The sequence below is a fragment of the Balearica regulorum genome, chromosome 1 (assembly GCF_011004875.1).
Source record: "Balearica regulorum gibbericeps isolate bBalReg1 chromosome 1, bBalReg1.pri, whole genome shotgun sequence".
Classification (NCBI taxonomy): Eukaryota; Metazoa; Chordata; class Aves; order Gruiformes; family Gruidae; genus Balearica; species Balearica regulorum.
The window spans coordinates 83,202,172-83,222,006 of record NC_046184.1 but is presented as its reverse complement, the minus strand read 5'-3'; the positions used below and the strand labels follow the sequence as shown (position 1 = coordinate 83,222,006).

At 40.5% G+C, this 19,835-nt stretch overlaps 1 protein-coding gene across 1 annotated transcript; it reads right to left on the bottom strand.

Annotated features, from left to right (window-relative positions):
- Positions 1–1,196: 1,196 nt before the first annotated feature.
- On the bottom strand, positions 1,197–15,577 carry LOC142599999 (killer cell lectin-like receptor subfamily B member 1F). The gene is made up of 8 exons (XM_075742799.1): positions 15,441–15,577; positions 13,601–13,669; positions 9,914–10,003; positions 5,700–5,738; positions 4,904–5,011; positions 4,658–4,800; positions 3,899–4,008; positions 1,197–3,325 (listed from the first exon to the last, which is right to left on the bottom strand). Exons 1-8 carry the CDS (start codon positions 15,520–15,522, stop codon positions 3,193–3,195), a joined length of 774 nt encoding a protein of 257 aa, XP_075598914.1. The 5' UTR covers positions 15,523–15,577; the 3' UTR covers positions 1,197–3,192.
- Positions 15,578–19,835: the final 4,258 nt, after the last annotated feature.

Below are 19,835 nucleotides of genomic sequence, written 5' to 3'. Positions count from 1 at the left end.
AGAGCTACATTAGAGGGTAATAACTGCCCAATCTGCATCAAGAAAATATCACACCTAGACAAAATAGTTATACTAATTGCAACATAGAGTTCAAGCACTGGCTTAATTGTAGGAAGCGTTTGTACTGCTCGCTTGCACTCAGACTCTAGTTTAGGACCAGGAGGAGCAAGGGGGTCTGGAGGAAACTCCTACCAGTCAGGGCTATGCCAAGCATTTCTGTTCATATAGAAGGGTCCCTTTTTTAACAAAGAAAGTTGTAGGTGAGAGAAAAAAACTGGCCTTTTAAAAGCAATTCAGTATCAACAGGCACTTTTTAGAAACATTTGGGTTTTTTCTTTTTTTATAGATGGAGCAAACAGTAATGTGTATAGTTTAAGTCTCAGTTCAATAATTCTGTTATTTCTAATTCTGAAATAAGGAAAAAAGCACATTCTTAGTCATGTTAAAAGGACATATACAGCCACTTCACGGAAACTTTGTAGCACCTACACCAATGGAAATTATAAATTTGATAGGGAAATTACCCTTTCCCCTACATACAGCCTCCCTATATCTCAGTTTGTACATGCTCATTAGGGACTCAGTAGAGTCTGGTAACTTGTTTTCCAAAGATTTAGTATGTACTCAACATGCTCAAGTGTAAATTACTGGGGTAGGAAAACCAAACAAAAACCTCAAACAAAACCCAACCAACCAACAAAACCCTGTATGGATGAAACTTGCATTTCCTGTGCTGGAAATGATCCTTCTACCGTGGTCCTCCTCCTCATCTAGTGGTTGATTCAGCAGAAAAGGAAACATTGGCTTTTTCTTCTTTTCAGAATAGCACCTCCTTAACATGGAATGTGGGAAGAGCTTATTCAGCAAACAGGTTTAACTAAGGAAGCTTTTCAGAGGGTTAATGTGTATATTTGTGTCCATGTGTACGCATACACACACACACACATTTTCTTTTTAGCATGTATTCAGTCACTTAGCTCTGCTTGTTGATACTTTCATAAAGGGATCATTCCGGTTAACTAAAATCAAACTGTGCAGGGGGAGAATTTTTATGTGATCTGCATCACAGCTAAAAGTGGAGGAGACAACTCTTACAAACTCGGGATTCCCTGTCCTTGGCATCAGGATGAGATCCTGACCAAGTCAGTGTGAAATGTTTCACCTTTTCCTTGCAGTGGGCATGCTAAAAGATAATAAAAGAATCCCAAAGTGTAAACTTAAGGTTTATTTAAAAACTAAGATAACAAAATCAGAAAAAGATAATTTTGTGAAAAAAGAAAGCACAGAAGCAGAGAAAATAAATAACTTCAAATCAAACTTCCTCCTTTGTTAGGGATTTCCTTGTAAGCAGTGTTTGCTCCTTAGTCCTGTGACTTTCTGTGGCTTTCTGGGTTTGATGGACTACATGTAGTTCCACAGTGGCCATAGGGCAGCTTCCCTTTTTCTGTCACCTCTGATGCATAGCTGCTTGGATCTGCTGCTTGCTGAAGTCTTCAAACTCCCCCTAGGACCAGTGGCTCCCAGGGAAGAGGTATTTCCCTGCCTCTCACCTTTGGCAGAGCCCACCTGATCAAAGGAAAGCAGCTGGAATAGGAAAATACAAGGGCAGCCCTCCTCCAGGCTGCTCCATAACACAATATAGAGCCCAGTAAATTGAGTACAAACAAATAGCCTCTGCAGCACAGCTTCCTCCTGAAATAATAATTTAGGTTCTGGTTGCTGCCATTGAGATTATCCTGTTACAACTACATATTCTTACTTTGGTCAGTGGGGGAAATACAAATATGTTTCAAAAGAGTCCTGATGAATGAGGGCAGTGAGAAGTATTGCTTGTCTGAGGGACATCAAAATGTGCTTTGAAGTCAGAATAAGAGAGTTTTTTCCCCTGTATGATTCCATTTTCACTACCCTTGGCCACAATTTTCTGAGTAGAAATTCTTTGATTAAGCAAAAACTTTTTTTTTTTTCCCCAATGAGAAAGCGTGACATCACTATCACTTCATCAAGGAATTCACAGGGCTTTCTCTGTCCTGCAGATGAAGGAGAGAGCCATGAATGGCACCATTTTAGGTGGGAATGATTCTGCCTCAAAGGACACAGTAAGAATGATAATCCTTGTAGTCACAAAAGCCCCAGTGTCCCAAGAGCTGCTGAAGCACATTGGAAGAGCTTTGGTAATATTCACTGTTTGCTGGTCACATCTCTGCTCTACTGGTACCACCTGTTTCTGGTGTTGACTCTAACTTTTCTGTGCAGCAAAAACCTTAATGCATGATTTTCTTCTTTGGTCATTATCCAAGAAAAACAAGAGAGTCCTCTGTGTTGTCATTCTCTGTAGGTCACTCATACTTCTCACCAGATTCTTCACAGATAACTGTGGTTTTGATTTGACTATTTTCTGTCCAGTTGAAGCTATTATTGTGACTCTGTTTTTCAGGTTTGTGCTCTCTACTGCTCTTCATCCTGTTCAGGGCTAAGTCTAAATCTGATGTACTTTCCCTGACCTACATAGGACTAGCGGTGATTCTATGCACAGAGCTGTGGTGCAGGAACATTTCCCTTTTGGTGAGTCACATTTTAGCCCCACACGGTCTGGTATGCAGTGTGGTTTTTTAACAGAGACAGTCTTTTATGGAGTAAGGTTTATACACATTTGACTTTGTTCTGTCAATCATATCTACGACAAATGACAATGAGTGTGATTGCACTTTTCTAACAGGATATGCAATATAAATGTGTGTTAATCTTTGCTTGTGGCTGCAGGGAAGAGCAGTGCATGGCAAGGCTTTGAAGTGTCTCGTTGTGCACAAGCAGGGCTGTGAATGTACAGGTATGTACGCACGTGTCTGTGAGATATATGATCTCTTTGTGATCACACCTATCACCGAGGTTGGACTCATATCACCTAACAGTGGCTGCCTGAAAGTCTGGCATCTGGTATGAGCAAGTCACCCAGACTCCTAATGTGTGAAAATGCAAGCTCCTCTGCAGAGGGATCCATCCAGTCTCAGACACCCATCTTGGGAAAGAATGTGCTAAGCTTTGCAAGGTCACTAGAGGGAGCCTGTAAGAGTTTCTTGGACTAGATATTTAGACAGCTGAAGATAAATGAGGTAAATCCTGTCCGCCATTCCTACAGGAAGCTGGGGATAACATTCCTGCCTGGACCTCTTGTTTTTAGCTCTCCTTCTGTCATTCTGAAACATCTGCAGCTTTTTCACACATATTTTGTGTTGTTACGGATCCATCACAAGATGCAGTTGCTACTTTGCCATATCCAATGACAGCGCAGAAATAGTCAGTAGTATCTCCTTCTACATTAAACCTGAACAGGCAGAGAAAGTCAGATTTAGTTGCATTCCTGACCTAGCTGGATGCAATGCAATCATTATCACTTCCATGAAAGACAGAGAGACTCCTGGACTTGCTGTTAAGCTATATTATTGTCAGTGGGTTTAGTGGGATTAGAAGCTGCCTTACTGGAGTCTCCCCCACATTACTTTCTTCCCCAGACCTCAACAAAAGTATATGGGCTATACTTTCCCATCCAGAGACCTTCCCCTCCTTTGGTAGCCTCCATTCAATGATGCTGACATCACACTCTCTCTTGTCCCTGTGGGGTATATCCTTACTTTCTCCACTGAACTCCATCTAATCAGGTTCCTCCTTCCCCGCCAGAACTGCAGCTGTGCCCTCTCTTGCCATCTGAAGTGACATGCCTGTGTTCCCACGTCACTTACAGGCTCCCTTTGACTTGTCACAGGAATGTGCTGAAGCACCTGAATCTCAAGGAATCAGGTTGCTACAAATCACTGTACTCCCTGTTGTTGGCTCTGGGTTTTTTTTTTAAAATTGTTTCCAGACGTTGCATCACAGTGACTTGCTGGAATGAGCTTACATGCTTGTGTTATGTTCCATGTTGTTACTCCACTTCCACATGTTCTCACTCTTAGAGCGTATGAGACCAAGTAAGTAGTAACGACCTTGTGATTGTGACTTAAGATATTTCTAGAAAGGAAAGAAACAATGTTAATACATTAAAATTAGATTTTCTTCACCAGAGGTACACAGAAAACATAGTGCTAAATAGCCAACACAGAAAGTACAGTGTGCATCCAGCCGCACCATCTCTTTCCACAGCTTCAGAGGCTGAATTTTTCCATTTTTATTTAATCTCATCTCTCTTCCTGGGGCTTCTTAGGTATAGACTACATAGAATAATACACCTGTGATACCATTAAAGCTATGCATTGTAGTTAGCCAGGTATGACTTGATACCTGGGGACACTCTCCTATTCTGATTGTGATGAGAAAGCCTTTTCAGTCTTCATCAAAGCAATGGCTCTCACAAATAAGTGTCTGTTCAACTTTTTTGGTCTTGGTTTTTGTGCTAAATCTCTTTAAAACATAAGTCAGCTGGGCAGAGAGTTTGCTCCTTTCCATGGGAGCATGCCTGGTGAGAGAAGCTTCCAGATGCAAGACTTCAACCATCAAGATGCATCTTACTGTGGAGGTTTTTGCTACCATACAGAGGTGCTTGGTGTATATGGCTAGCAGTAGATTATAGACCCCTAAAGACATCTAACATGAGAAGACACAAATGTAAGTCATACAGGTCAAGCAACCCTAGAAGCAGCCCCATGAATTTAGACCTCACCAGTTCTTCCTCGCTGTCAATGATCACTAGGTCTGACTCCATCTCAGTACATATGTTACGGGAGGCATTCCAGTCTTTTTTTTCCTTCTTTTCAGAAAAGAAGTAGCATCTTCCCTCATTTTTTTTCCAGTGTTGGGGGCAGCCTGCAGGAGGGAACAACAGGTGTGGAAAAATCCATGTTCACACTAACGAAATGATCCCATTACAAAGGAAAGGTAAGAGATTAAGTTACAGCCAGAAAAGTACCTGTGCGGTTCTGCTCATTATTTTCACCAGGCCTCCAGGGCTCCCTGCCAGTCTCCGTAGCTAATACCAGCCCAAGAGTTAATGGACACACGTCAGACAAGTAGAATCACAGATAACATTATCCTGCCTTTTAAATCTTTGCTCAGGAGATAAAGAGAAATGGTCAGGGCAAAAAGCAGCTTTCAGTTTTCAAAAGTTTTATTTGCCTGCTGCAAAATATGGCAATAATGATGCTACTGAAAGAAAGAACATTTCTTTCCATTGCCAGGCAGGGTACCAGAAGGAAACAGGGACCTAGAAAGGGATGATTCAGGGAGACAGGGACTGCGTGATACAGCTTTGTTGGTTATCCAGCAGCTCTTAAACAGCAAAAGGGGATTGCACTTAGTTAAAATGCTAAGAATGGAGGGGTATTTGAAAAGTGGTACACACACATTGATCCATCATACTCACTACAATACTATGATACCTAAGGGACTGTTATATTCATGTCTGTTCACTTAGCCATGGGCTCCTCTGCACTAGCATGAGAGAGTAATCAGTTCTGCCCTCTGAAACAGTAATGCCGTGCTGACCAAGCACTACTTTTAAATAAGATGAAAATGTGAAACATCTCCGGCCTCGAGAACTCATCCTATGAGTGTACAGGATAAGGTTGTTTATTCCTGCACTGTCAGATTGTTTGTTTTTCTTCTGAACAAAATCTAGACACACCACACACCCCCCCCACCTACCCTTAAAAGGCAATCTAGCAGTTTTCTGGAAACTGTTTTTTGAGTGACAGAGGATTACGTACCTGTTTTTGAGTGAGGTGAGCTGCTTGCAGTTGGATAATCTGGAAATAAGCATACAATTTTTGCTTTGAATGGCTGACCATTTTGCCATACTCTGTCAGAGCTCTTCTGGACCTCTTGGCCCCCACCATCACCCCACACAGAATGCCTACTCCTGACCTTTTTGCTCCTCCATTGAAAAAAATCCAAACCTATAGTACCATACTATGGAGCACATTTCCAAAGAGCCTAACTCTGAAACTTAAGAAAAAATGCTCCACACATTTTCAGAGTTGCGGTAAATGTGGTGTACAGTATGCGCGTAACTATAGCAATAAGAAATAAGAGCCGTCTTTGAGAGATCAGTGCCCAAGCCAATCTGTTCTTGGTCAAGCGTGCTCCCACACAGCTTGGAGCTGTGCTCATTGTCTGCTCCTACCCCAAACAACTGAGGTGAGATATTCATGCAGAGCACAGCTGTGCCCCAGCTGGAAGCTGGTCTAACGTTCCCCCAGGCCGAAATGAGACAACAATGTTCAGACTACAGGCCAGTCAGCTTCACCTCCATCCCTGGAAAGGTGATGGAACGGCTTATTCTAAGGGTCATCAATAAGCGTGTGGAGGAGAAGGAGATTATCGGGAGTGGTCAACATGGATTCACCAAGGTGAAATCATGCCTGACCAATCTGATAGCCTTCTGTGATGGCACAACTGGCTGAGTACATGAAGGGAGAGCAGTGGATGTTGTCTACCCTGACTTCAGCAAGGCTTTTGACACCATCTCTCGTAACATCCTCGTTAACAAGCTTAGGAAGTGTGGGTTGGATGAGTGGCCGAAACACCAGAAGGCTGCGCTGCCATTCAGCGAGACCTGGACAGGCTGGAGAGCTGGGTGGAGAGGAACTGCGTGAAATTCAACAAGGACAAGTGTAGGGTCCTGCTAATAAATAGCTCTAATAAACACAGAGTCTGAGTGCCTTTTTTTTACTGGAATCATAATGAGTTTGCATCTCCTGGTGCAAAACAGTTGTTGAACTACTCTTTTACAAATTGCTGAAGTATGAAATGTAAAAGCCACTATAGACTTCAAAAACACACTGCTAGGAAGTCCTACTAATCTACATTTCTTTCCTGATAGCAAGCAAGAACTAGACTTTTGGAGTTGTGGGAAAAAAGTTTCTCTGTAGCACCTAAAACCAAGTGCTGGCAATGTATAATACTATTTTAATGTTTGCAATTCAAAGATCAGAGTTGATCAATAAAAGTCTAATTTTGTGAAGACTAAATTGTATGGTTTGCCCTGTTCCTTTTAGGGATTAACTTCTGATATATTGGTATAGGAGAAGGTGAGTCTTAGATATCACTGTAGAACAAAACAAAACAAAACAAAAAACCCCAAGGAAAGATGTCTGTCAACATTTGAAAACAAATGTTCTTAAAGCTCTGGTATATAGAATTACATTCAAACTTGTATACAGAGATGCACAAGATGATAGAGTATGCATTATATTTTACAGAGTATTAAAACAGATAATCATGGTGGAAATAATGAAGTTAAAGCTGGGGATTGAGAAGTTGAAGAAGCAATGACATGTTTGGAAGAGGAGGAAACAGAATTTACTCTTCAGGAAAAGTTCTCAGAAACATGATATGAACAAATGTCAGGAAGAAGATGAAGAAGCTGGGTTTTGCATATAGCCTGAGCCTGTGGGTGGAAGCTTGAACTACTGCTTGCAAGTTTACCCTGAAGTCCTTAGTATATAATAGTACCAAATACTGGTACTAAAACTACCTAACATATTTTTAAAGCATTTATTTCTATGAAAAATTAGAAATTAATACATACTGGTATGCATTATAAAAATGAACACTACCCTACTGATTCTCCTACTGGATAGAAATCAATTTACTACACACAAATGGTGAGTCAAGATTTTCTCCTGGAATATTGTCACCTTTACCTCTGAAATCTGCCTGAGAGATTCAGACAGGAGCATTACTGAAAATGGTTCAAAGGCACCAAAACCTAACAAAACAACAATGTGTTATTTTCTAACTAACTGGAGCAACTTAACACTGAGTTTTATCGTGCTTTAGTCATATGCTAATTGGAACATTAAGGATTTTTTTGCCTTTTACTGAATCCCTAGAGCAACAAGGAAAAATAAAACAGAAAAATCTGTTTGAAATCATATGTTTTTCACGCATATATGTATTACTATGCATATATCTTGAGGCTGGATATCAACTCCTGGTTTCAGAAAAAAGCAAATTTAATTCATATGAAGATGCATTTGAAACAAAGTCAGATCTGCCTGTTCTTGCAAGACCAGCTCATGAACTGCAGGGCCAATTTTTTACCTACTGGCAGATAAATTTTCTCTCCAGAAAAAAAGAAAATAATATGACACTAGTATAAAAATCATAAAAATTTCTGGTCAGGTTCCGCTGAGTAAAATTGTGGTCATTTTAATGAACAGAAATGTAATATGCCTTCTGGCTTATAAACCTCTTGTATGATGGAGCAATATCAAGAGGTGACAGTTTAGTTCATTTAAACAAGCTGTTCGTCAACAACGATATGTTCGGCAAAACAAAACAATATGAAAAACTCAGTAAGTCTTAGAAATAAAAAAACCAAAATGGCAACAGTTTTCATTTGGAGTACAAGTGAAAACTATGCTATTGAAATTAAAAACTAATTTTATTTAGTTTCTCAAGTGTCCTGGTTTTCGGCTGGGCTAGAGTCAATTTTCACACAAAGCTGGGAGAGCACAGACAGGACAGCTGACCCAAACTAGCCAAAGGGATATTCCGTACCATATGACATCATGCTCACTATATAAGGGGAGGAGCTGGCCAGGGAGGAGGGGTCACTGCTCGGAGACAAGCTGGGCATCAGGCTCTCGGTGGTGAGCAAATTGCATTGTGTATCACCTGTTTTGTATATTCTAAGTACTGTTGTTGTTATTTTCCTCTCCCTTTGCTGTCCGGGTAAACTGTCCTTATCCCAACCCACGAGCTTTACCTTTTTCTTCTGATTGTCCTTCCCATCCCACTGGTGGGGGGAGGGGTGAGCAAGCGGCTGAGTGGTGCTCAGCTGTCAGCTGGGGCAGAACCACAACATCAAGCTTGATCTAGATCTCAAGTCTCTTAGGAGAATTTTTTGGTTCACTGAGGCAGTACTGAACCCAACAAAGTAACTATAACTGAATCAAGTCTAATGACTCCTCATTCAACTCTTGATTTAAGGCTCTGTTAAATGCTGGTAATTTCACCTTGTTATGTTGTGTTGGTTTGGGTTTTTTAAAATTTTGCCCTTCCTGTGGTATTTTACATTTTATAAAGGTCAGAGCACTATCAGACATCTGTCCTTTACTCTTTGCCTTGAAAAAGAGAAAACAATTACCTTCCCTAACCCTATTTTTTAAGTTCCATGGATCAAAGGTTTTGGCATGTCTTCACAAAGAGTTTCTCCATGTGCATCTCTGGTGGCAAACTCTGGAACTGGAGTGTGATTGATTGTGGAAACCTCTTAATCTTGCTCTACTATCAAAGGATGAAAAGAAACAAGCAGCCACATCTGAAATTTAAAAATGATTCCTTGAAAATATTCAAAGGAAAGTACCACATGACTCAATTAAATTTTGTTGGTTTTTTTTTCTAATGGCTCTAAGAATACTTTCTTTCTAAAAAGATTATCTTTTTATTTATTTCAAAGATTGTTATGAACCTAGTGATATATATGCAGAGAGACCTAGTACTAGACTTTTATTTAAGTAAGGTGCAAACGTATTCCTTGTGACTTAGCCACCTCTTTCAAATGAGCTTTTATTCATATTTATTTAAAGATTTTTGGTGTTACGGACATTTTGGTGACATGATACAAGATCATCACCTTGAAATATTCTCACGGATAACAATCATAATACTAATAGACATTATCTAATCTTGACTTGTTTCTTTAAAATGTTTGTATAAGGAATTATTTATTGTTTGAACATTGTCAATTTTTTAATTGGATTTTGGCTTTTTTTCTTTTGGAATTTTAAACTTTCAAACCACTTGACCATTTTACAGATTTCCTCTTACAGCCACAGTTGGCTAAAAACTACTGTCCTGTGCCTTCAAACTAGCCTTTTGTTGCTACTGGTTTTGGATGTCATGACTTAGATGCCAGTCAGTGGGTGAAAGTCACAAATTAATTGCAGTTATTGCATTTTTTAGCAGGACTTACACAGGAGTATCAGACACACTGCTAAGACCAGTAGGACGGTTATCACAGCAACAAATACAGCGACACATGTTCTGGAGCAACAGCTTTTACCTACAGATAGACAGAAAAAATAAAGATTAGGAGAACAACTGGAAAAGGAACCCTTTGTCTTCATTCAAAGATGCCCTTTTCAGGCTCACACTAAGAGAACTCTTTCAAGTTAGGCAAAGCCCTTTGGTGCCGTCTCTTCAGGTGTTTGTTCTTTTTGTGATAGATACACTGTGGACACATTCTTTTTTCAATCATCACAGACATTTTACCTGAACCCTTCTGCCACTGCCTTGAATAGTTTGATAAATTCTGCTGTACTTGATACTAGAGTTAAGTCCTCACTGGGATCTGCCTTCTCAAAATACTATGAAAGCAAAACCCAATCAACCTACCAGATAAAGGTCCTGCCATGTTATACTCCTCAACAAAGCAAATTTTTCAGAGGAGTTGAACTATTTCTATTTTGACTGTTGTTTATGGATTTTTGTTCAGGATTTACTTCAAGGGGATCCTTGCACTATTCATTAGTCTGCCAACTCAGTGGATACTGGCTGGGTGGTATAGAGCACAAGCAGGTCCAAGAGGGGACAAATAATATGTTCAGTGGCTGACTGGACTCATCAAACACTGAATTAAAAGGTAAAAGAGAAGAGAGCTTTCCATCTCTTCCTGCTTCATGTATCTGCTAGACTATTTACTTACTCCTTCTGCTGTCTTTGAAGTTCATGGTGTCTGTAACAACAGCTAGGATCTGAAAACCAAATTGAGGTTTTTGCTGCTATTACTCCTGCTCTGTAAAGTAAAGTTTTAGGTAAATGAGGAAGTCACCCTAAATATTCATCCTAACTGCGGTCAATATCTGGTCCATTCTGTCTGGTAACCTCATTTTCACACCTACTCATGCATTACTATTTGAATTACTAAAATGTTAAGAAGCTGTCATACTTAGTATAGTATTAAACTAGACTGATTTTAAAGCAGTCTTTGAAAGAAGGTGGCACTCAAGAAGAACTCCATGCTGTCAAGTTTTCTGCCTGAGGAGTTTTGGTCAGGAAATGGTTGCACCATGAAAACACTATGATTGCACTAATCAACAGATCTATTTGATATGTGCAAATTATCTACTCATGTATTAGTCCATGTGGTTACCAACAAGAATGGGAATGGTGGAGGGAAGTTTTAGTGGCAAAATGGAAGCTTGTAGGAAGTAAGTTGGTGACCAGGTGGCAATTCCAGAAATGATCCCAGTACGCTCTGCAGGACTGGAGGGAGAAATGAGAAGGCAGCATTGTAGCACCTGGCTGAGAAGATGGAGTAAGGATCCAGATTTCTAATTCTTCAGGAATTTGGGACACATCTGGTGCAGAGTGTCCAAATACTCTGGAGGAACAGATTTCATCTTAACTATAAAAGAGTCAAGTTGCTGGACATGATATCTAGAAGGTTTTAAGTAACTTTTAAAATTAATAAGAGCAAGCTGGCAGGGGCTGAAGGTGGTTAGTAACTCTTAAAATGAGGAAAGAGAAGCTGATATGGGCTATAGAGCAGTTTAGGGTGATATTACCATTATGTGTGACTTGAAAACCACTCCTCAGGAGAAGGAAATGTCAGACTGTAGCAACAGTCAAGCAGAAAATGCAGAACTGACTGTCATTTACATAAAGTGCTAAGAGGCAAACGACAGCTATGGCACACTTGCTTCTACACATATACGAGAAGTCTGAAAAATAAGATGGGAAGACCTGGAATGTCCCACCCAAGACTAAAAAACTCATATGTCAGGTACCTGAAAATGGATGGCTTCTGCCATCTGACATACCAATATGCTATGTGTATGAGGAAGTGGTTAAAAGGAAGAGTCATCATAGCACTAGACTACATAAGGAAAAATAGAGTGCTAATGGGTAAAAGATGGGAACTACAGGAAGGAGCTAAAAAGGACTGCTAAGAGAGAATGAAATCCATACAGGCAGACTATATACTATTGAAGGACAGCATCCTGGCAACACATGGCCAATACAAAACACCTGCTAAGAATGATCTGGGAACAGGAAAAAGGCAGTTGACACAGCTGTTAGAAGCAGATGGTAAACTTTCCATAGCTGTAGACATTAGATGAAGAAAATAGAGAGTCTCACAAACTCTGGGAGATCAAAGATTACATATAAGAAAAAACAATTGGGCAGAAAAGAACTTGAGAAGGAAAAGACTTCAAACGTGTTTTCGAACACGTTTCAAACACTTTGTGTCTTCAAACATCAAGAAATGCTGGAGATCTGTAGGCTAGTGGATGATAGGCTATCCAGGAAGCATTCAGAAGATAAAGACATAGTAGAGAAGCTAAATTAATCCCTTGTATCAGGGTTGACTGAGTGAGAACTGGGTAGATCTTCCATCTCAGGGCAGTTCCTTGTGAGGAGCCACATGAACTGGAAGATGTATAGCCCAAATAAAAAAAATGGATATACTAACAAATTCCAAGAGACATTAGGTGTGAGATAGCTGGATTACTAATGTCATTTTGTAATCCCACTTTTAAAGCTATCTTTGCACCCAGAGACTAGAAGGTAACAGATCTAATGTGAATTAAAAATAAATTAAAAAATAGTTCTAGAGGAGATCTGTGAACCTCATGTCTACTGTCCTGACTACATAGTCACAGAATCATTTAGGTTAGAAGCAACCTTTTCAGATCACCTAGTCCAATTTCCCTGCTCAAACAGTATCAGCTAGAGCAGGTTGTTCAGGACCATGCACACTCAGGTTTTGAATATCTCCTGGGATGAAGATTCTACAACCCTACACATTTGGAATTATTCAGAAGGAAAGCAAACAAAAATCAGGGATGTTTTGTCTGCCACGTGGTTTTACAAATCCATGATTCACCTCTACCTTCAATGGTGCATGCAGTTCTACTATCCCTATTTCAAAAAGCTTACAAGAAAAGGTTAAGAGAAGGGAAGCAGTAAATGGCTGTGCAAACTAGGGTTCTGCAGTATAGGAAAGAGATGACTAAGAAGAAGCTATGTCAGAGTTATATGAAATTCTGAGTGTCATGGAGACCTTGGATAGGGTTTGGTTGCTTATTGTCTCTTTCAGGGAACATCAGCTGAAACTAATAGACAAGTTCAGAGTAAAAAAAAGCAGCTGTTTCTTTGTGTGATGTTAAAATGAACTGTGGATTCCCTCATCGAAAGCCGTTATAGAAATCAGGTCTGTATATAGAACCAAGGGGAGACTGGGCAAGTTTGTAGAAGAGAAATCCACTGAGGGTATGTAACTAGAACCACAATCTCAGCAAGTCCCTGAGTACATGCATGCACATGAAAGTATTACAGGAAGGTATCATATACACCTACCCTCCTCTTATTCAACTCTAGTTGTTCACTTATGACCGCTGTTGGAGACAGGAGGCTGGGCTAAGTGGTTTCTTGGCCTGGCCCAAACTATCGTTGTGTTCCTATACCAGTGAAGCCAACAAGTGTTCAGTTGCATATAACACAACACATCAACTGCCCCCTGCTCTGGCTATGTAAAGCAGACAATTATCTTCCTGTCTCCCATACAGTTTGATGTCACTGCAATTTTGGAAAACAGGGTACTGCCTCCTCTCACTGTTTAAATTCATATCAATTTAGCAGACAGCTAAAAACTCACCAGACGATGTATAGCTAGCTGCAGCATTTCTGTCTAGGGATTGCACTTTCACTTCTGCGTATATACAACCTAAAACCAGGCAAAAATAACAGAGAAAGCTGAGAAACAACTTAAATGGAACAAAAATGACTGAAATTATGAGAAATGCTAAACACATGACAGCAACTGATTTATGTAATTCTATATAACTATGCCGAAATAATTTTTTTCTCCATTGCATTCACACCCTAGAAGACTTGCTATAGGCAGAAATAGATCAGGTTTATTTTCAGTGCAGACAATAACAAAGGAGATATGGGCACAGGCACACACATTTTAAATCTACACAGAAGCAAATAAAAATGTCTAAGGTTGTCTGATTGTCTTATTCAATTCATATCCATATGTGAGTGGTGAGAATGGCTACAACATCGAAGTAAACCTGAAAACTGCAGACTACGCTAAATTTGAAGGGGTTACTAGTTAATGATAAGATGGTGAGAAAAGTGAAAACTGTTCTAACATCTGCAGATAATAAATGCAAACAAGTATGGAAGAAAGCAGGTGGGGAAGGAAGGAACAGGGACACATAAAAAGGGGGTAGAAAGTAAGAAATAGGATTTTGCAATTTTGTAAAACATTCAAAGTCATCCTGATACACAGCACTGACCCCCTTTGTTTCTATCACCATACAGAGTTAATGTCTTTTATGAGTTTAAGTGCATTCTTCTGGCTTATGGAATTAATTTCATTCCTTTGTGAACAATGCATTTGATCCAGGGAATCCACTATCAAATAGAAAATAGCAAACTGGAGGAAAAAAAGAAAAGAAGCCAGAAGCCAGTGTTTGAGCTCTTTTCTGTAAGATTTGCTAATCACTGGGAAATACTGTGCATAAAATAAGTGAACGCATAGAAGAAAAAAGTTGATAGGGGTTTTCCAGAAAGGCACAAGCAGAGAAACATAAAAATGCTATTGAAACTGTATTAAAAGTGTAAGTAGGAGTACATGGATTAAATTATAAGGAAAAAGGAACTTTTAATCAGATGGCATGTCTTGTGGCTGCCTGTTAATTTAGCTGTGAAGTAATCTGTTGGAAAAGGTGATAGAAACCCTGTTTCTTGGGGCATTAGAAACTCCAGCCATCTGAAAATAGATGCCAAGGGATCACACATTATGCAAAAGACAAGCACAGGATGGCAAGAAATAGAAACTACTATTTCTGTCACAGGGGTAGTAAGGTTAAAAAGAAAGGGAAGAAAAAACAAAATTAAATAAAAGTTTATGCAATAATTCTTAGTGCATTAAAGATAGATAAATTTTAGGTTAGAATTTTGCAAAAAGTTATTTATACTAAATCAAAATAAATTTGTCCATGAAACATTTTATGCTTTATTTATTAAACAAGTAGTTTGTACAGACAAAGCCGTGAGGAAAAAGCCCTGAAGCAAGGCTAAGCAGGCTATGCGTGAGACTGCTTCAAACAACAGAAACATTAGGCACTCAGTCTCCTGATTGATTTGCTGCAGGATTTGCTGCCTGAGAACGTGCCTGGTGCAGGGCCAATTGATGTTCAGCTATGGAATAATCTCCTAAATTGATAGAAACTGCTCTTAATACCACACAAGAAACTCTCCCTCACACTTGTGCCTTAACAAATGAAAAGTACACTTTATAACAATCCCCCTATTTTTTTGTTAAAAAACCTACATAGACACCCCACTTGTGCATTTTTCACGGCACTGGCCCACACATTTCCTTCATTTACTTTGGGGCTTTGGTGCTCCACAGCACTCTTTCAAAATAGCGGAAAGGAGGCTGCAGAGTACAAAGAAAGCTCAGTGCAGACCGATTAACCTACCGTGGACATCAGTGATCTTCTGTATTCTGGGCCTGCTTGAGTCAGTCAAATTCAAATCAGCGTAAAAGAGATTTTCTGACATACTTGCTCCCCCTTCTTTTTGACTCTCGTTGCTGTTTTAAAAATGGTACTCTGGACTGAGGATGATTCATAGCTCCCTCCCCCCTCTAACCTTCAGGAGGAAGTTCCTTCTTCTTTCTGTCACACAGAAGCTTGTAATAAGAAGGGAAAACTACTTCTAATTGATCTTTTGATAGTAGCATCTTAAATGTAAGGTTGTGGCCTTGATGTTGGGAAGTCATTCTGGCATTAGTAGTATTTTGAGTTTCCAAATCTTGACACTCTGTCCTCCCTGTCTCCCTTTGTATTTTGAAAAGAAAAGCTTTATTCCATGAAATGGAAAGGAGAAGAAAAGTACAGAGATTTGGAAGTCAGAGCAAGGAATCGGAGTGAATGTCTCAGGGTGGACCCATGGCACATCATGGGGAGCAGCCCTGTGGAGTCCAGAAGGCAGCACTCTCAAAAGCAGACATCTGAAAGCATGATGCATTTGCCCCTGATCCATAGAGGAATGTACCCAACACTGCAAAAACAGGACCCTGCCAGGCTTTAGGGCTCTGTCATGTGTCTGCAGATCTTCTAAACCAGAACCAAGCTGACTTGCTGTGTCCTGAAGAATGTGGGGTTTGTGCAGCTCAGAAACATGTTCTTCCCATCTGTAGGTAACTTCTGATGGCAAATGGGGATTCATGAAGTGTGATTGGCCCAGCTTGTTTTCAGAAGGGCAAAAGGTGCTTAATATGCAAAGGCAGAAGCTAGAAATGACTAGTCTAAACAAGACAAGCCCTAGGCTTTCCAGGTTTTTAATTCCCACATGACTAATGCTTTCACAGAGGGGGAGGTGGCAGCTCTGTGGACACTGTGATGTGAATGATTGTTAGAGGAAATATCCTAGCTCATAACAGCATTTACCAATTGAAAATGCCAGATTTAGCTTTTGCACTGACAGCAGCTGTAGTCTGTCAGGAGAAGCGCAATCACCTAACCTGATCTGATGGCTGACAGCAGCTCAATGTGAGCCAGCAGTGTGCCCTGGCAGCCCACAGGGCAAACGGCATCCTGGGGTGCATCAAACACAGTGTAACCAGACAGTCAGAAGAGGGGATTATTCTGTTATATCCAGCCTTGGCGCCTCCTCACCTTGAGTACTGTGGGCAGTTCTGGGCCTGTCATGGTTTTACTCCAGCCAGCAGCTCAGGCCCAGGCAGCCGCTCACTCACCGCCCCCACGGCAGAATGGAGGAGAGAATCGGAAGGGTAAAAGTGAGAAAACTTGTGGGTTAAGATCAAGACAGTTTAATAGGTAAAGCAAAAGCCATGCACACAAGCAAAGCAAGACAAGGAATTCATTCCCCACTTCCCATGGGCAGGCAGGTGTTCAGCCATCTCCAGGAAAGCAAGGCTCCGTCACACGTAACGGTGACTTGGAAAGACAAACGCCATCACTCTGACCGTCCCCCCCTTTCTTCTTCTTCCCCCAGCTTTATATGCTGAGCATGACATCATATGGTAGGGGTATGGGTATCCCTTTGGTCAGTTGGGGTCAGCTGTCCTGACTGTGTCCACTCCCAACTCCTTGTGCACCCCCAGCCTCCTCGCTGGTGGGGTGGTGTGAGGAGCAGAAAAGGCCTTGTCTCTGTGTAAGCATTGCTCAGCAGTAACTACGATATCCCTGTGTTATCAATGCTGATTCAGCACAAATCCATAACATGGCCCCATACCAGCTACTATGAAGAAAATTAACTCTATCCCAGCCAAGGCCCCACAATTTAAGAAGGATGTGAAGGTCCTTGAATGCATCCAGAGAAGGGCTGGAAGAAATGTCCTCTGAGGAGCAGCTGAGGACTTTGGGCTTGTCTAGTTTGGAGAGAAGGAGGCTGAGGGCTGACCTTATGGCTCTCTACAGCTTCCTGAGGAGGGGAAGTGGAGAGGGAGGTGCTGAGCTCTTCTCCCTGGGATCCAGCGACAGGACATGTAGGAATGGCTCAAAGCTGTGGTTTTTTTGTCAGAGGAGGTTCACACTTGACATTAGGAAACATTTCTTTACCAACAAGGTGGTCAGACACTGGAATAGGCTTGCTAGAGAGGTGGCTGATGCCCCAGGCCTGTCAGTGTTCCAGAGGCATTTGGACAATGCCCTTCATAACATGCTTTAACTTTTGGTCAGCCCTGCAGTGGTCAGGCAGTTGGACTAGATGATCATTGTAGGTCCCTTCCAACTCAAATAGTGTAGTCTAGTCTAGTCTAGTCTAGTCTATTCTGTTCTGTTCTGTTCTGTTCTGTTCTGTTCTATTCCATTCCATTCCATTCCATTCCATTCCATTCCATTCCATTCTACTCTAAAGCCTCTTGCCTTACTTGAATACAAGGGAAGATGAATGTCTCAATACTACCAGCCTTGCTATGACTTAGCTATACTGTGATTGAGAAGGAATGTGATATATTCCCATAAGAATTTGAAGAGGAAAATGTTTAGTAAGTGTTAAGATCATGTTACTAAGCACAGCACAGCGATCTCATTTTTTTATTTATTTGGGGGACAACTCTGAGTTGTGTCTGGATGATTATTTTGGAATCTCAGGGATTCTCTTCATAAGCTTGCTTTCAAGGCAAATATTATTGTTTTTCTGTCCATGCTTCAGTTTTAGCCAAGATAATTACTAGCTAATAAATGTTAATCAGCCCAATGAGGAAGGAATCCACTCTGATGGTTAGTTACCCTCCTAATCACTCTGGGTTTTGATGCTGGCTTTTAAAGTCTGAGGGTGATTTTATCTGGTGTACTAATTATTGTCAAAATAAGCAGAGACTCTGCCCTGGGGAATGTGGGGAGAGAATTTATTGAAAAGTACCAGTATGAAATTTGAAGTTTGGAAGAGTCAGTATAGTGACAAAGGACATAACTATCATCAGATTTGCTCTTCTAATTGTTGTGGGAAAAATATAAGAAAAAAGAACAGCAAATGGTTTAGCTTTTGTAAAATTGGAATTCATAGGTTTGCACAGGTTGTGTGTTTTTCAGTAAACAAGTCACTGCCTCATTATTACCTGGCAATCAGCAGGCAAATTCCCTGCCAAGTAGTCATTGATGGATATGGCATGACCAGTTTTAGAATCAATCACAATATTTAATAACTAAAGTGCCTAGTTTTCTGTACTGACCTAAGTACAGGGAGTATGTAGATAGTTTGAGACTAGAGAATGATTACTGAAATGCCAGTGAGCTAATACATACAGTAACGCATCTATGAAAGCTCTGGATTTAATAATTAAGCAGCATCTGTTGAAGAGATGACTGTATTCCTCTCTTTACTGCATTTTAGTACATTGCTTTTCTGATTTCGAACAAACTATACTAGAAAGTATTTCTATGACAATAAAATAAATGCCATTGCCCATTGAACCTATTTCTTCCAAAGGGGGACAATTTTCTATTATGTAAGTATCTTGTCATGTTCAGGGTCATCCGATCTGGAATACCCTGCTACCAGGTGGTAATCACAGAGACTTCTTCAACGGGACAGTGATATGTTCTGGTATTCTGGCCCTCACTTCTTATACTCAGAGGCCAAGGTAAGCCAAGCAAACACTAGCTGTGTGAGAGAAAGAAGAGGAAGTGAAGCAGTTTCTTTGGTGGTTGATGACTCAGAAGTGCATAGTGCGGTCAAACGAACATTTGCAGTGGATCTCAGACCCGACAGTGAGAGGTGTCCAGAAATATTGTGACAGGCAGCCTGCTCTGGAATGCTAATGTCTCTGATTAGACCACTCTCACTTCTCTGAAGCTCCTGGGAATGGAAGGAAAGAGGGAAAAATAAAATTACACAATCCATTTTTAAATTGAGAACCACAAGACTCTGGCATAACTGCAAGTTTTGGATGCATTTTAGTCAGTTTTCCTGCTGTCTGGATGCATAACTAGCCATCTCGGAGAAAGTCACGACATGAGTCTCTCCTCTGACATGAGTCTCTCCTCTGGTGGAATTTTGATCCTTTTTCAATTTAAGAGATTTTTTTCCCCTAATTTACTTATAAGATGAGTAGCTACCAGACTCATGCACTGAAATGCAGTCAGATAAGTAAGAGCCAGGAAGCTATGTTCCATGTATGTGGATTTTCTGGATCATCCTAACTCCCTTTGCGTGCACATTGTCTGAGCAACCTTTAGCACTTATTGCTCGTTCTGCCAAAAATGCCCTGCCATAGCATCACCTCCTAGGCACTGTTATACTACCAAGACACAAAAGGGGTTTTTCTCTTTGGAGAAGAATTTTTAACTTTTGTAGTTCAAAGTTAAATGGTGACTAAATATGTCTTGGACAGTTACTTGCAACTG

Bases quoted from the DNA above. Each gene is read 5' to 3' on its own strand.
- LOC142599999 (XM_075742799.1), bottom strand. From the start codon at position 15,522: ATGTCAGAAAATCTCTTTTACGCTGATTTGAATTTGACTGACTCAAGC. The intron at 10,004-13,600 runs GTGAGTTTTTAG...GTCTATCTGTAG, and splicing joins AGCTAGCTATACATCGTCTG to GTAAAAGCTGTTGCTCCAGA. The intron at 4,801-4,903 runs GTACTTTTCTGG...TCCCTCCTGCAG, and splicing joins TAATGAGCAGAACCGCACAG to GCTGCCCCCAACACTGGAAA.